Source organism: Pantherophis guttatus, chromosome 6, assembly GCF_059756535.1.
Source record: "Pantherophis guttatus breed Tessera chromosome 6, ASM5975653v1, whole genome shotgun sequence".
NCBI classification, from domain to species: Eukaryota; Metazoa; Chordata; class Lepidosauria; order Squamata; family Colubridae; genus Pantherophis; species Pantherophis guttatus.
Window position 1 is genome coordinate 42,579,751 of NC_142068.1, and position 16,495 is coordinate 42,596,245.

General features: G+C 35.8%; 1 protein-coding gene across 3 annotated transcripts in view; it reads left to right on the forward strand.

The window, feature by feature from the left end:
- Window positions 1–16,495, forward strand: part of GIGYF2 (GRB10 interacting GYF protein 2) — a 97,236-nt gene that overhangs the window by 63,364 nt on the left and 17,377 nt on the right. For all 3 annotated transcript variants that reach the window (XM_034439725.3, XM_060683001.2, XM_034439726.3), the window contains 7 exons: window positions 1,621–1,800; window positions 9,574–9,791; window positions 9,876–10,038; window positions 10,123–10,320; window positions 11,323–11,507; window positions 14,160–14,319; window positions 15,485–15,651. In XM_034439725.3, coding sequence (XP_034295616.2) covers window positions 1,621–1,800; window positions 9,574–9,791; window positions 9,876–10,038; window positions 10,123–10,320; window positions 11,323–11,507; window positions 14,160–14,319; window positions 15,485–15,651 — 1,271 coding nt within the window. The remainder of the gene's footprint in view (window positions 1–1,620; window positions 1,801–9,573; window positions 9,792–9,875; window positions 10,039–10,122; window positions 10,321–11,322; window positions 11,508–14,159; window positions 14,320–15,484; window positions 15,652–16,495) is intronic.

The window sequence follows — 16,495 nt, forward strand, 5'->3', positions numbered from 1 at the left end:
TTTCCAGTAGTATACATCTGTGGTATTCTTTATGTTATTTAGACATTATACTCTTCATATATTGCAAGTGCATGTACAATATGCCATAAGATGGATGGATGGATGGATGGATGGATGATAATGTGGCACTCTATTGCATTTATTTGTACCTGTCATCATCATCATCATCATCATCATCATTAATTACTGAAGGTGGTGAACCTATCCAACACACGTTCCTCCTCCTATTTTCCTCACAACAATTCTGTGAGGTGGGTTGTTTTCACTTTGCTCCAAGCAGCTTCCACGTTCACATTTTGTACATCTGCTTTCCATTTATTCTCTTGGGCGATTGATTAATCAGCATTGTAATACTTTTTCAAATAGGCCCCATGTTGTCGCTTTCTGCAGTCATGGTATTTTCACAGTCACTTATTTCCATTTCTTTCATGTCTATTTTTCTGCATGATCTCTGCTACCAAAAGATATTCAAAATGTCATGACTCTTGTATCTTTCACTAATTATTAATTATAAATGATTAAACATGGTTTAAGATTTATATTTTTGACATGTATTTCCATAAAGAGACATATTTAAATCCTATATTAGAAACTGATCTTTTTCTAAGCAGATATTACCCAAACAATTACTTCCATTCATTCTTCTGGATCTGGATCTGGTTCTGGATCTCTGAGTAACTCCTTTTTTGTACTCTTTTCTTTTGTTCCAAGTGCCCTTATGTTACTTAGTCAAATCATTATTTTCTTTGTGAACCACATTTTTAGAAGGTTATACAGTACATTTCTCACAAACTCGTTTCTATTCCATCCATTAGCATTCACTGGAGCATAATATGCAACTCTCTCCAATGGATTCCTACTTTGATGCAAACAAGTCTCCATCGTGACTATTTCAACCCCCTACAAAGCTATCTATAAATAAATTATACCCAAACCATATAAAATACCCTCTTTATTCTTAAGCTACTACTATATTATTTAAAATGCAGCATTTTGTATACAATGATAAAAGATATACAGTAATTCTTGTAGCTGCCTCCGATGCACATTTTTACAAATGCTGTTTCTAGATTTGACTTAGTATAGGCAAGTAGACTGTGCTGAATAACATTATATAGGTATTTTAAACAGAAACTAGATGCAGCTCTTAAAAACACCTCCTATACGAAAAACAACAGAATCTTTGTGCCATTGTAAACTTCAGTGTGACCAGGAATAGTATCTTGATACTTCTCAACTATGATAAAGCAATCTCAGTGAACATCAGGTGGCATTTGTTTATGGAAACAAACCTTGCAGATGCTCCTCGATGGACTTGTTGCAGTGAACATTTGACACTCTTAAGGGGTTGCAGCTGTGTGGTAACGGCTTTATGAAATCTTTTTGAAAACACAGCTTATCCGCCCCCCCCCCCCATGAAAAATGAGAATTGCCTTAACATAAAGTAGTTGAATTTTAAAACAAACACGAGGAAACATGCATTTGATCTTTTATTCTTTTAGCTAAAGGTTGTGATAATTGTACACTTCTGGTTTATATGCCAAAGTTCTTTTATGTTATACATACTTATTACAAAATAGGTTTTTTTGTTTGTTTGTTTGTTTGTTTGTTTGTGTTTAGTGAGACCAAATTTTGAAGAAGCTGGAACTGCAACAGCAGGAAGAAAACATGAATTTATACGCTCTGAAAGTGAAAATTGGCGCATATTCAGAGAAGAACAAAATGGTGAAGATGATGATGGAGGTTGGCGACTTGCTGGTTCGCGAAGGGACGGTGAGAGGTGGCGACCTCATAGTCCAGGTGAGGCAATTCAGGCTAATAAGTCAGTACACAATTTAGAAATGAACTAAGAAAAAAAGAGAATTAAAAAAATATGACTGCTGATAGTCTAGTGGAGGATTAAATCATATTTTGCAAATAACACAAATAACTAGGCGATGACAGCTTTCTTAGCTTTAAAATTCACTTTCTTCCAGGTGTTCTCAATTTCATTTATTTTACCAAGCTGGCTCAGGAATTCTGGGAGTTGAAGTCCATAGTTGTAAAAGAGCCACATTTGCCCACCCCTGCCCTTAGATCATGAGATAGAAGTATTTTCAGTTAGCTTTTGGATTAGTGTGGAAAGAAATACTTGTGATAAGAGAAATCATTGTGTTCTTCCTGACATCAACTATGAACAGTAAATATACAATAAAGCATCAGTCTTCCTTAGCTTAAATAGAATTTTAAAGAGTGAATCAGTACCTCATGATGATCAGATGTGAAGGTTTTGCTTAGGATTTGAGTTTAGCATCATCTTGTTTAACATAAAGACAAACAATGAATCTCATTTATTAAGAAGTAAAACCTAAATATCAAAGATACATCCCGAGGTTAAAAAAATTGGGGGGGGGGGATAGGAAACTCTGCTAGTTGAAAAGAAGCAGATACATGTTTGTCATAAAAAATACTCCATTATAGAGAATATGAAAGACATTTTTCAATTTTTCTTTCAGGTATAAAACATTTTAGCATACTTTGCGGATATATTTCCTTATGAACTATTAATGTTGTTATTTATTAGTCATATTTATATCTGCCTATTGATGTGACACAAGGTGGTGTACAATAAAGCTTAAAAACTTAATATTAAAAACTTTAAAAATAAAAAGTGCAAAATTAAACAGAATAAAAGAGATTGGCAGGTATTAATTAAATGGGATCTCAATATTTTACCAGTCCCTGGGTCTCCAGGCCTGCTGACAGAACCAGGTTTTGAAGGACCTCCAGAAATTTAAAATAGATTGAAATGAAATTCCCTAACCGATGGGACCCATAGCATACATTCTCTGCTGGACCTGGTAGGACAGATAAATGTAATCAGGGAGAGGTGAATTCTCAAATAACCTTGTCCCATGCCATGTAGGGCTTTAAAGGACAAAATCAATACCTTGAATTGGACCCAGAAATAGACCGATAACCAACGCAGCTTGCAATGCAGAGGAGTAATGTGTGTTGTTATAGAAGCACACTTAATTACCCATGCTGCTGCACTCTGCACCAGCTGAAGCTTCCACATACTTGTTTTTGGTGTTTGTTTTTGGTGTTTTGTTTTGTTGGATTTTTATTTTTAAATTCACATCAACAGTGAACAGTGTTCATGTTGAATACTGAGCATACATCACAGTGAACAGACATGAACAGTGTGGCCTCTGGGTATAATTCATTTTGATACGAGTAGTAGTAATAGTAGTAGTAGTAGTAGTTTCATTAATCAAATTTATATAATCCTAGTATTGATATACATGTTTGTTTTAGAGTAGTTATTCAATATTTCAATGTTCCATTTTAATGCCAATGATATTATTGAGCGTACATAGTAATATCTTTCAACCTCTAATCTTGACATCTAATTATTACTTATATTCTATTATATAAAAATTATATCTACTAATATTCCCCCTATTTCTTATTTCTACCTCTATTCTAGCTTCTAATCAGGCTACAATTACTAATCCTAGTGTTAATACACGTTTATATTAAGACATAATGCTTAATTATTTGGTTGTTCAAAGTCACAATATGCCATCCAAGTACCAATAATCCTATTATTTAAACATGCCTAATTCCATGTTTTTCCAAAAAAAAGGCCGAGTCTTATTTTCTTTCGACCCGAGTCTTATTTTCTTTCGACAGCTAGGCCTTCTTTTTGGAAGGTTCTAATTATTGACTCACCTCCCGGCATGGCACCAACAGCCCCGCCTAGCAGGAGCCTGCTGCTGGCCCACTTCTTCTGTGGCTGCTTGTCGCCACTCGCACGCATTGCCCCGGCCTCCATTTTGGCTTCAGATGCCTGCCAGAAGGCATCTGCAGCCGATAACAGAGCTCCAGATCGATCCAGAGCTCTGTTACCAGCTGCAGATGCCTTCTGGCAGGCATCTGAGGATGAAACAGACGCCGGGGCAATGCGTGTAAGTGGTGGCAAGCAGCCACAGAAGAAGCAGCCGTAGAAGAAGGCGAGGCAGGTGTTGGGGTATGCAAAGCCTGGTAAGTAGGGCAGCTCCACCCCCCCATCCCCACCCTAGCTTATTTTTTACCTGTGTGCCTCATCCCATCCCCTGCACACCGGGGCAGGCAGGGTCTTAATTAGGGCTAATTTTGTGGGTGGGGCTTATTTTGATCGCATGCGTTCAAAAATGTGATAGGGCTCCTTTTCAAGGTAGGTTGTCTTTTTGGAGAAACACTGTAATACCATCTTTCAACCTCCAATCTTTCCATCTAACTATTGCTTTATATAAAGGTGTGTATTCTTATTTCTACCTCTATTCTAGTTTTTAATCAGGCCATCATTATATTAGAAAAAAGAGAGAAAAACAATAATAATTCCTTTCTATCCAACATCTCTTGCCCGCTTTAATTCCTTAATTCTTATTCGTTTTTTAGTTTGCATCCCATACTTTTCTCTTGGGTCTTTGTCTCTATCAGCATCTGTATCTTCACCATTCAGTCTGAATATTTCTCCCATCTCTATCCTCCTAAGATGCCAGATCTCCAGGGTGTCCATCCAAACCCCTATATTTCTTTCATAAGTACCATATTTTTCGGACTATAAACATATTTTTTCCTGACTTTCCCCCCCAAAAAAGTAGGTGGAAATGTCTGTGCGTGTTATAGACCGAATACAGGCCTGTTTTGGGCCTCCCGAACCCTCTACGCACTCCGTTTTTGCCCTCTCCGGCCCCCAGAAGTACTTTGCAGGCAAAAAATGAGCCTGTTTTTGGCAAAAAAAAAAAAAGGCCCGTTTTTTGGCAAAAACTGGATGCGTGGAGGGTTCGGAAGGCCAAAAACAGGCCAGTTCAAAGTGCTTTGAATATTTTCTATTTTCCCATTTATGACTTGCAATAGGTTCTTTATCTCTCTGATTCTTTGTCATAACCCTAATTCTTTGACACATCAACACCATTTCTTTTAAAATCTCACTCATTTCCCCCTGATGGAGCATCTTGTCTTATTTTAGTATCCCGCTCTTACTCAATATCAATAGTACAAATATATATATATATTCAAGTTCAATGTTGCTCCTCAGAAAGTTAAATAATCATAGTTCTTTACATCTCAGGATTATTAATCAGTTCCATTTAAGTAGTCCAGGCAGCTTCCACAAATCAAAAGTCACTTTACTTAAGAGTCTTCCTTATTCTCACAACAGAGTCTCCAGTAATCATAAAGTAGCTAGTAATAGAACAGTAAGTATCACAACAGTCGTCCAGATGAATGTTGTTTATTTCTCTTATCATGAATTTTCCCAGGCTTGTAGGTGTATGGTATATTTTCCATTCACCAGTAGATTGTGCCCTCAGCTTAGGTTTCAGTGTTGTTTCAAGTCTGATAAATTGATTAATCCAATTTTAGTTCAATTTATGGAAGCAAAGTCGGCTATTCAAGTAGATAGTTCCAGCATTTTATAATGCCTGTCCAAAACAACGTCTACCCAGTTTAAAAATCCAATTTTCTATGTTTTAAAAGGTCTTTAACTTTTCTCCCCTTAGTTCCTTTCTTTCGGGTCTAGGATTTTTCTCTCTATGGTTGTTTGCTGCTTTAAGAAATAGTTCTAAGAGTCTCTTTTCCTTGATTTTCTTCTCTTTTTTCCTTTTAAAATTAGGGTCTAAATAAAAAAGAATCTTCTCACCCAGCTCCAATCACTGTTCATCTACACCGCTTCTGCACATTTCTTTGTTTCCTCTGATGTCCCAGCTTCATGGCAGTCATGATGGCTGCCTCGTCTCCTTGTCGAGGATGAGAGGGAAGAAACCCTGGGTCAAGCAGGAGAGTTGCTGCTCTCCGCGACCTGCAGGGCGCGTCACTTTTCTTTACCATCCCTACAGGGTGGCTTTAGCTCCTGTTGGAGCCCTCCAATGGGGAGAACTTGGTGTGGGAGCATAGAAACCCGCTCCACATGTCCGATCTCGTCATGGTATCAGCCAGAAGTCCCCTCTTCCAGATATTCTTCAAGAACAGCCTCATGTAAAGCATATTAACTAGTCCCACTAGGAAGTAACTAGATCAAGGGTAACTGTGAACAGAACCTCCAGATCCTGGAATGGGTGCTAACCACGACTGCCACTTGCTCCTTCAAGCAGAAGTCATGAATACTAGATTGCACAGGTCAGGTAGTGCAACCCTACCCTATCCAACACCAATACTGTATATCTAGAATTGGCAGGCTCCAAAACTTTCCCAGTCTTGCCAAATTTAAACTGAAGCCTTTGTTCCCCATTCAGACTCTTACAGCTTCCAACTATCAGAATAAGGTGTTCCTGGCAATCACTTCAGGGGCAGAGATGTAAATTTTGGTATCGTCAGCGTACTGATGGTATTTCACACTGTGATGACAGATGAGCTCACCCAGCAGCCTCATGTAGAAATTAAATAGGAAAGGAGAGAGCATCAAACCCTGAGACACCCCACGTAGTAAGGGCAGATGGCAGAATCTCTCTTCGCCAACTTCTCTGAAGCTGTTGTACAATACTATTAGCTCTATTAATAATGTTGTTATTGATTAAATTGGAGATATAGAGCTATTCTGATCTGAAACAGGAAAGGTACTTTAATCTAGCATGGGCACATTGACTGTAAAGATGTTTGAGGAAGACATGCCTTTCTTGGCTTGCAGTTTCATTTTTTCCCAGAAAAATATATATCTGAGGTAAGTAGGCACTGTGGAGGTGACAAAAGCTAATCCACAGATCAGAATAGCTGTGCATCACTAATGTAGAGTCTTGCTCTTTAGTAAGTTCCGTGCCTATGTTCCAGGTTCCAAGCTTATTTTCTGTTATCTTTATGTAATATGTTTGTATTTATTTATATATTTACTGCATAATTTATATTTCTTATTTAACAGGGATTATATAAAGTGGCATATTCAAAGTTGAACTTTCTGTACTCTCAGCTATAAAACTTTTGTTTCTCTTTCTATGCTGTGTGATTGAAAAGTAGTAGTTAAAAGAGGATTTTCATTACATTTTTATTCTCCCAATGGAATGCTAAGACAGTGCACAACATATGAAGAGAGTTAGATTGAAAGAAAGTGATTGGTGCAAAACAGAACCATGATTTGTACTAGTTAATATTCTAAATATTGATTGTTGTATCAGTTTGGCTATCGGATACCTTATATGGTATTGAAATATTTTTTATATGTACAGTGGTACAACACAGAGTTTATTTCAAGCTCCTCTATCTCAAATATTAAAACTCAGACTAAAATAAATTCCAGATGTTCAATCCAGGAAACCTTTGATATGCCTGCTGTAGCTATACCTTTACCTGTATTAATTGTAATTTAATTATTCCAATACAGATTATAAAGATAAATTTTATCTGAATTTAAGTTATATATTCACAGAATTGATTGCCTTAAGCTAATGTTAAAGTATAATATAGCTCCTTGATCCTGAGCTATGCAGCCACTTCATAAAACACAGTAGAAAGGAAACAAATTTTAAGTAATAAAAGAATAAGTTCTTATAAAATGCAGATTGTACTCACTACAAGTAATATAATCATTGATCACTTCAAGCATATGTAATTTAATATACATTCAACTGGGTATTCTTTATAAGTTTATTTAATCATGTCTTGCACTTAGTCAGCAAGAATAAATAATTTTTAACTAAAGTTACTACTACTGCCACTTTTGAGGACCACAAACTGAGTTACCAAAGCTTGTGGCTAATGTTCAGACACATTGAATATTGCTGCATTCAAAACTATAGAATGATTAGAGAAAAGACATTCTCTATACTTATTGATGATTGTTATGGACTTTTTGTATAAAAATGGAAAAAAAAGAATTTTGATTAGACAGGGTACATTATAGAAAGAAGAGCAATATAAGTAATTTTAGACAGACAAAATTAATTTAATTATTTTATTGATTCAATTTCTATAGCCGCCCATCTCAACCAAATGACTTTGGGCAGCTTACATTCTAAAATTATAAAATAATTAAAACAGTTTTTAAAAACATTAAAACAACAGCAGCATCCACAAAATAAGTAGAAACAGCATCTATGGTGATTAATCAACTAATGCCAAGGCCAAATAATGGGACCTTAACACATTCTGAGCCCCAAGCCCGGGTACAGTTGTATTGCTGTGAGGAATGTCAGAAGCTACTCTCATTTTTACTTTTCTTCAACTTTTTTCTTTTCTTGTACGTGTTTCTTCTTTGATTTGTTTCATTTTCTTTTTTCCTCCTATAGTTTCATAGTTTTACCTTGTTTAAAGGTTTTAATAAGAATTATAGTAAATATATATTTAAATTATATTTTAAAAAACTATAGAATCAAAGATGTTGACCTTCCTCAAAATGTTACCTCTTTCCTAGAATATACAATAATATAATCTACAACCATCTGCCTACTCATTTTTACGCAAATTAAGTCTCAGTTACATAGTCATCTTCAAAGCAAAAGTTTGGAATAAATATCAATTATATATATTTTCACAGAATATTATTACTGGCATCTCATCCCAAAGCAAGGAGGGACTTTATAATAGAATCAGAAACCACAGATTACACACCATATTTCAAACTCCAGAAAAAAGAGGAATACTAACTAGTAAAGAAGAGACTGTCTCTTTGGAGTAGAGAGTAGATACAAAAGGAATATCATTTCTCCTTTTGTGGAATGATAGAATGTATGTGTCAGATCTCAAAGGAAAGTATAAATGTTTTCTGATAATCCCACCAAAATGAAAGTTATTAGATTTCATAGTCTAGTGAAATTATCCTATTAGCAGAGGCTAATTATTATGACTGATGAGATAATGAGGTTTAGCAATTCTGTGGACTAAATAAAACTACTGGGACATTAACTGAGTGATGAGTTCATATAATTCTTGTAGACTTATTTGTAGTCCATAAGATGCAGGTAGTCCTTGATTAACAACAATAGTTGGAATTGTAATTGTTGCTAAGTGATGTGGTTGTATAGCGTGATGTCAAGTGATCTCATTATTTAGTAATGGCAATTCCAGCAGTTGCACTTGCTGTCATTAAGCAAGAATTGCACAGGTTGTTAAGCAAGGACCTCCTGTGGCCACCTGCTTCTCCATTGACTTTGTTTATGAGAAGCCAGCAGGGAAGGTTGTAAAACACAATCACATGACTATGGGATGCTGCAATGTTGCAATTGTGAGCTATGCACTGAGCATCTGGATCAGGAAGGCATGATCCAGGGGAATGCTGCAATGGCAAGAACTCTGATGATCTGTCATAACTACAACTCATTCAGTACTGTTGTAAGATTGAATGTTCATTGAACAAATGGTGATCATACAAGGACCACCTGTACTTATATTACTGTGGCTTTAAACAGTAGTATTTTGGGGTAGCATTTTCTGGAATGGTACAGTGATCATTTATAAACTGACTTTGTCAATGTGGACCATAGACTGTAGTGGCGTTCTGAAGTTCTGTCACTTTGTCCTCTCTTTTCCCTGTCCTCTTTTCCTCTATCCCTTTCTCCTTCCAAATAAGTTCTTGCCCTATGGAATTCTTTTGTAAAGTTACTTTCCCGCCCCCCTTAGACGGCCCTCGTTCTGCAGGCTGGAGAGAGCACATGGAACGACGGCGAAGATTTGAATTTGATTTTCGAGACCGAGATGATGAAAGGGGTTACCGAAGAGTACGATGTGGCAGTGGCAGTATGGAGGATGATAGGGATAACCTTCCTGAATGGTGCTTAGAAGATGCTGAGGAAGAAATGGGGACTTTTGACTCATCTGGGGCATTCCTGTCCTTAAAGGTAAGGAACTTTCTATTGATTTGATATGTGACATGAATTATGTGTAGCTGGTAGAATAAATTTTGATGTATATATCATCCTTAGAAAGTGCAAAAGGAACCAATTCCTGAGGAACAGGAAATGGATTTCCATCCTATAGAGGAAAAGGAAGATCAGTCAGATTCAGAAGAAAGTCATAATGAAGAAGCCAAAGAATTAGATAAGACCCTTTTGAGAGAAGGAGTTAAGACAGACCGAATAATAGCAGGTAAGAGGGATTTATCAGATTTATGCTTCATCTGTTGTTTCAAACTGTCAAATTAGTTACATGGGTTTATTCATTCCATTTCAGAAGAAACAGAAGAAACAGGAAAAGAATCTTCACCATCCACCAGGTTAGGTACCTCACCAAAATCACAGTCACAGGAGCCATTACCAATAAGCCTCATTGAAAGGAAGGAAGACTGTATTCCGGTAACCACAGAAAAATCAGAATTTGAAGAAAGCCAAATGGAGAATATTCCACTATCCAAAGTGCCCAATAGAGAAGGTAATCAAAATAAGTATAGAAGATACGAGAAATTTAAATACCATTGAAATTGGAACCATCTGAAAAATGGTTCAGAAAGAATGAAAAGATGGTTTAAGCACTTTTGAGTGACTACCAACAACATTACCTGCTTCATTGTAGCTTCATTGTAACTCTTGGATAGACTTTTGAAAACTTAATGTGATTTTTAGTATATTTCATAGATGACGTGTTGCAAAAAAATTACAAATTTTGAGACGCTGACTATATAAATATTTTTTTAAAAAATAAAAATAGGCTGGTTAATGCATACTTTGTACATGTATTAATACAGTGTATTTGGTGATAGCTTTATGCCTTGAGAAGATTGCCCTGTCCCCCAAAGTCAGCTGTAGAGAGATAGTATTTTTTAAACAAGGACTTAGGTGGATGGTGAGTCTAGGAATAATAATAACAATTAACCCAAATCCTTGGGAAGCACCTGATAGGTGGACAAAAATGCTAAATCCAGTCTCCATATTTGTGTGGCTGTGCAACCAACCATAGTATATTAAATATATATGTCATCCAAATCTCAGTGGTTCTGGACAGATCATAATCAAAGAAATTAAAATCATTAAAAGATAAAAATAAAAAATGGCAAGTGCAGTGAAGCAAGGCGTCTCACTCTCCATCACCAAAGCCTGGGGTTAAGAGCCAAGTTTTCATGGCTTTTCTAAACAAATAGTAATTAGATTTGGCTTGCAGATTGCTTATGGCCTATCAGTAGTATGATATATTTATTTTATAAGTTTTAACTCTGAAATTGGGGTATGAATATGTTATTCATGTCAGTATCATGAAAGCTAGCTAGAACATGTTAAGTGTAGGAAGCTCAAAGGGTATTTTTTTGTTACTTTCTTTAAAAATAAATTGTATTCAGGGGAAGCAGATATAAAGATGATAGAAAAAAGAATGCTATTTCTGATGTATTATGTAATACTACCCAAAATAATTTTGCATCTGTTGTTTTCCTCCTTCTAGACTCTCCTTCTACTGTCCAGTCTTTGCCACAAATTCCTTCAGAGGCAGTTTCCACTATCCCTCCTTCAGATTCTAGTCCAAATTCGGCCTTAAGGTGTGTTCAAGCATCAGTTATGGCTGCTCCTGGTATGGGAAATGCTCTTACTGACCCTGATGATGAAGAGGGCCTCAAACATTTAGAACAGGTAAAAACACCTGTAAATTATTAATTTTAAAGTTAATTTATACTTCCCTTAGATGCATCTATCAAAAAAACCCTAAAACTTTCATGTCTGTTTGTAACATTCAGTTGGGTGAAAATGGACACCCATTCAGTTGGTGTAAGGACAACAATTATTAAACCATAGTAACTCAAATGAGCTAACTTTCAGAATGATCCCATGGCAATGAAATTTGGGGAAGTTGTGGCTGTTTCAGTGCAAATGCACCTTTCACTTACTCTTCCCAGAAACCTGTAGGTGGTGCAACACAAGGGAAAATGGGAAGGCTACAATACTGCCTTGTTTCCCACTTCCCTCTGGCTCCTGTACCCAACTCAGGCCTTCTGATAGAAAAATAATGAAATGCCAGCACTTAGCATATAAAAACAAGTATAGATTTCAAAGAGGCAAAGCAAAAATGAAATATTATACAATGAAATCTTGATATAGAACTAAAATATTCATAGAATAAATAAAGTATTAAACCATTATCCTACTTTCATTAATTTAGGCGATATGAGAAGGTAGCAGAGTTTGAAAAAGGGAAGATTTGCTAATTCAGAAAGTTGGGGAGAATGTTTTTTTTCCCGTATGCTCAATCTGATTTTGATATTTATAACAGTTGTGACTGATGCCCTTTTAATAGAGATACTTTAAAAAGTATCTACGCTTGTGCTACATAAAATGGAGTGATCTCACCACTCAGTCAAAAAGGAAAGGAACTTCAGATCTATAGTGATTCTTCATCTGTATTTTAATTACTTCCTGGAAGTGTCTTGCTTGAGGATAAACAGTTTTCATTTATTGATCTATAATTTGCTAGTTTCATAATCCTATAGTGCTATATTATACCTTTCTCTGTTTTATTAGTAAATGATACCACACAGTAGATTTGCATTTCGCCATTCAGTCTAGCCCCAGAACCTCAGTCTTCCCTTATGCCTCAGATAGATGTGTCATCTCTTTTTTCTTGGAAGTCTTATACAAGAACTTTTTATGTAGCTAAACAGTTTGTTTGGCGATCATATTAAGCATGGTCTCTTCACTATCAGATTTATACACTTCGGTATTCCTCTTACATTTGAACTTTCAAAATGATACCTTTCAGCATTTCTTCATTTTATGCTCCAGTGGATGGTATTCCTTTAAAAAAAAATCTGCAGATGTAGTGAATCATGAGAGACTTGGTCTACATCTACCCAAAAATATATCTTCTAGTCCCTGATTTCTCTAGTTTACCCCACACTGATGTCAAAATAACGGCTATCAATCCTTTCACCTTCTCTCATAGAATTTGCATTTATAGTAGTTGTGAGCCGATCTTTCCTTGATCCAATTTCTGGTATTGGGTGGATGAGGGTTCAATAGGCCTTTCTTCGCTTACCTTAAGTCATATTTGGGACTCATAGAGACCGCCCTGAAGATCACGTTATTTGGTTGTAAATAGAACCTTTGTGTGACCAAATGTGAATTCATGTAACTGACCGTTCCTCTTGATGTTAATGATCTCAAAAGTTCTTTTCACTGATTTGTGATTTACAGTAAACTTAATTTAATAAGTAATTCACATTCAAGTTCTAAAGCACAATTATTATTATTATATATTTTTTTAATTTTTTAATATAATAATTCCATCTTCAATTAAACAGTATGTGTCGTTTTTTTGCTTTTGAACATGTCCACCACATATGATAATATGACCCAGGTATCTGGTGGCACTTCCAGCATTTAACCGACTTATCTTTAAACATCTTTGCCAACCTCGCTGGCGCAAAATGCCATCTATAAAACCTCTTATACAGTTTTTTTTTTTAATTTCATTTATATGGCGCTCTTCTCTGGAGACTCAGGGCGGCTTACAATGCATTAAGCAATAGCCTTCATACTTTTGTATATTTATTCAAAGCTTATTGCCCCCACAAACTGGGTCCTCATTTTACCTACCTTAGAAAGGATGGAAGGCTGAGTCAACCTTGAGCCTGGTTTTCTTTGTATGCAAAGAAAGATTTTCTTTGTATGCAGTTGACATTGTTAATTTATAGTTCCTATCCCACAGATCTGCCATTTGTCTAACTCTATTGTATAACCAAAGTTTTTTGCCCATACTATTATTGTCTCCTTTACTTGTTCTTCTTCCAATTTCATGTCTAATAAGTAGCTGTACATTTTCTTCATCAATTTTCCTTCTGTCCCTGTTAATATTTTGTCTAGTTCTGTTAGTTCATTATAAAAACCATATAGTTTAACATCTTTCTCATATCTAGGATGTATCTGCACTTTTGAGTACCTTGCCATATCAATCTCTTGATTGCTCAATTCTTCTTTAGTTTTGAGTTCCCCCTAAAGCACAAATATTGTTGTCTGCTAAATCAGTTTTGTATTGACTAACAAACAACATTCTTTCAAACTGCCTTTTAATGCAGAAACTTATTTGTTGATTTCATTGATTATGTGACCAATTTTCATTGAGCATCTTAACATATATAATTGTGTGCAATATAAGACCAGTTTTAAAGATTTTAAATAGCTTTTTTCTTTTCTACCTCCAATCATATTAATTACAAAGGTATTTTCACTATATTTCAGTGATTGCTTTTACCAGCTGTTTGCTTTATAGCAATTTCTCTTTAATTATAGCAAGCAGAAAAAATGGTGGCATATTTGCAAGATAGTGCCTTGGATGATGAAAGATTAGCAGCCAAACTTCAAGAGCAGAGAGGAAAGGGTACTTCAATACCACTACACCATGAGTCCATGCAAAAATGGTTCTACAAAGATCCTCAAGGAGAAATTCAGGGTAAGTAGTTTGGTTTGGTTTGGTTTGGGTTTTTTTTTTGTTTGGTTTGGTTAGGGGTTTTTTCATTTTGTTTTGTTAGAAACAAGAGAGAAATCACATACAGGATGGATGGATGGGTAGGTGGGTGGGTGGATGGACGGACAGACAGAATTTTCATTGGGAAGATTATCAGCTATAACTGTTAAACATGTCAGCAAATATGGCATGTCTAGCAATTTCTGAAAGCCAATGTAGTTGTAGTGACTAGAATGTCAGAACAGGTCTGTGGAGAATCTGGTTTAAAACTCCATTCAGTCAATGCTTAGGAGATGACATTGGATTAGTCATTTTGATAATCTGGTTCACAATGTTGTGAACATAAAAATGAGGTATGTATATTACTTAGCTCCTTGAAGAAAAGTCAAGATAAAAATATATACTGTATATAGCTGCCTTAGGCCAAGAATATATATTCAAGCTCTAGAATATATATATATTCTAGAGCTGCCTTAGGCCAGTCATTCTTTCTCGGCTCTAAGAGGAAGGCAATAGCAAACCAATTCTGAAAAAAATCTTGCCAAGAAAACTACAGAGACTACAGGTAGCCCTTGAGTTACAACCATAATGAAGCCTGACCATCACTTCATAATTCGTTATAGTCATAAAGCAGATCACTCACATGACCAATCTAATTTTATGACCTTTTTTGTGGTTAAGAAAATCACTGTAGTTTTTGAGCAAACACTACAGTTATGTGAACTAATAGTTCACTGAGCAGTTTTGCTGAAAACAGGAAGTAAATGCCATTTTTTTTGCAAAACTCATAAAATGTAATTATGTAAATGGCCAAGCATCTGAATGCGGTCACATGACCATGGAATATGTGATCATGAAAACTTTGAATCAAAGTGATAAGTACCCCCCTCCCCAATTCCAGGTAGATATGTCAGGACTTTGAATTGTCATTAAGTAATTATTTGTAAATCAAGGATTACTTGTAGTCCAGAAAGTCATCATGAGTCAAAACTGACCAAGGGCACCCAATAAATAAATAGGTAAAATATTAAAAATGATCCCTAATAAATTTACATGCATCTGTGATTGTTCGAACAACATTGATTGGATGTTTTCTCACTTATTTCTGTGGATTTCAACTTTGTATATATGTTGGTGGGTAATTTTGCAGGTCCATTCAGTAATCAGGAGATGACAGAGTGGTTCCAAGCTGGATATTTCACAATGTCATTATTGGTGAAAAGAGCATGCGATGACAGCTTCCAGCCCCTTGGAGACATCATGAAAATATGGGGCAGGGTCCCTTTCACTCCAGGGCCAGCATCACCTCTGCATATGGTAAATTCATAAACTGAATTAAAACAATTAGACCAGACAAGCCGATTGTAGGAATTTATTTAAATACTTTTGTATTTTGAACTTTAGGGAAACTGCCTCAATTTTCCATGTTTATTTTTAAGAGAGAGGTGCAAAAAGCCTTGTGTGGAACAAGAGAGTTGTATGCATAGGACTTACTATTAAGGCAGAGTCATTTCACTGATTTTTAAAGCTGTTATTCAAAAAGCTTTTACGTAATATTGCTTCAGGTATTACTTTACCTTGGATATCAATGAATGATATGTATCATCCTTATTTGGGCTCTCAAACTAGAATGATCCCTTATAGTATGCCCTCATACTAGAGATTGATTCCACACTGTAGAAGGGAGACTATTTCAGTATATGTTTTTATGGATTTACACATTATCTGAAAAACACGAGTCAACATATGATTTTATCCATATGGGAACTCATGAGATACACACAGTGATTACAGTTGGTATTAGATCTTATGTGATTCAGGTGCCTGTGCTGGAAATTGAACACTTAAGTCATTGAACTTTCTACAGTGTTCTTAGCTTTATGAGCTATGATAGCCCTCGTCAAATCTGCAGGAAGGGGATATATGGATAATTTTGGCAAATGCAGCCTATCTGGGCTCAGATTTACCTGATCATTTCTGGTGACTATGTGACTATATCAGTGTAGTTTTCTTGGCAATACTATGGTATAATTTACATTTTCTTCTTCTTTTCATTAATTTTATATTTATATTCCTATTTTTATAGAAGTATTGCTGAATTGGCTATGGGTTCAAAAAGTATTGCTGAGTAAACTTATACCTGAAACTTTGTTTTTTCACA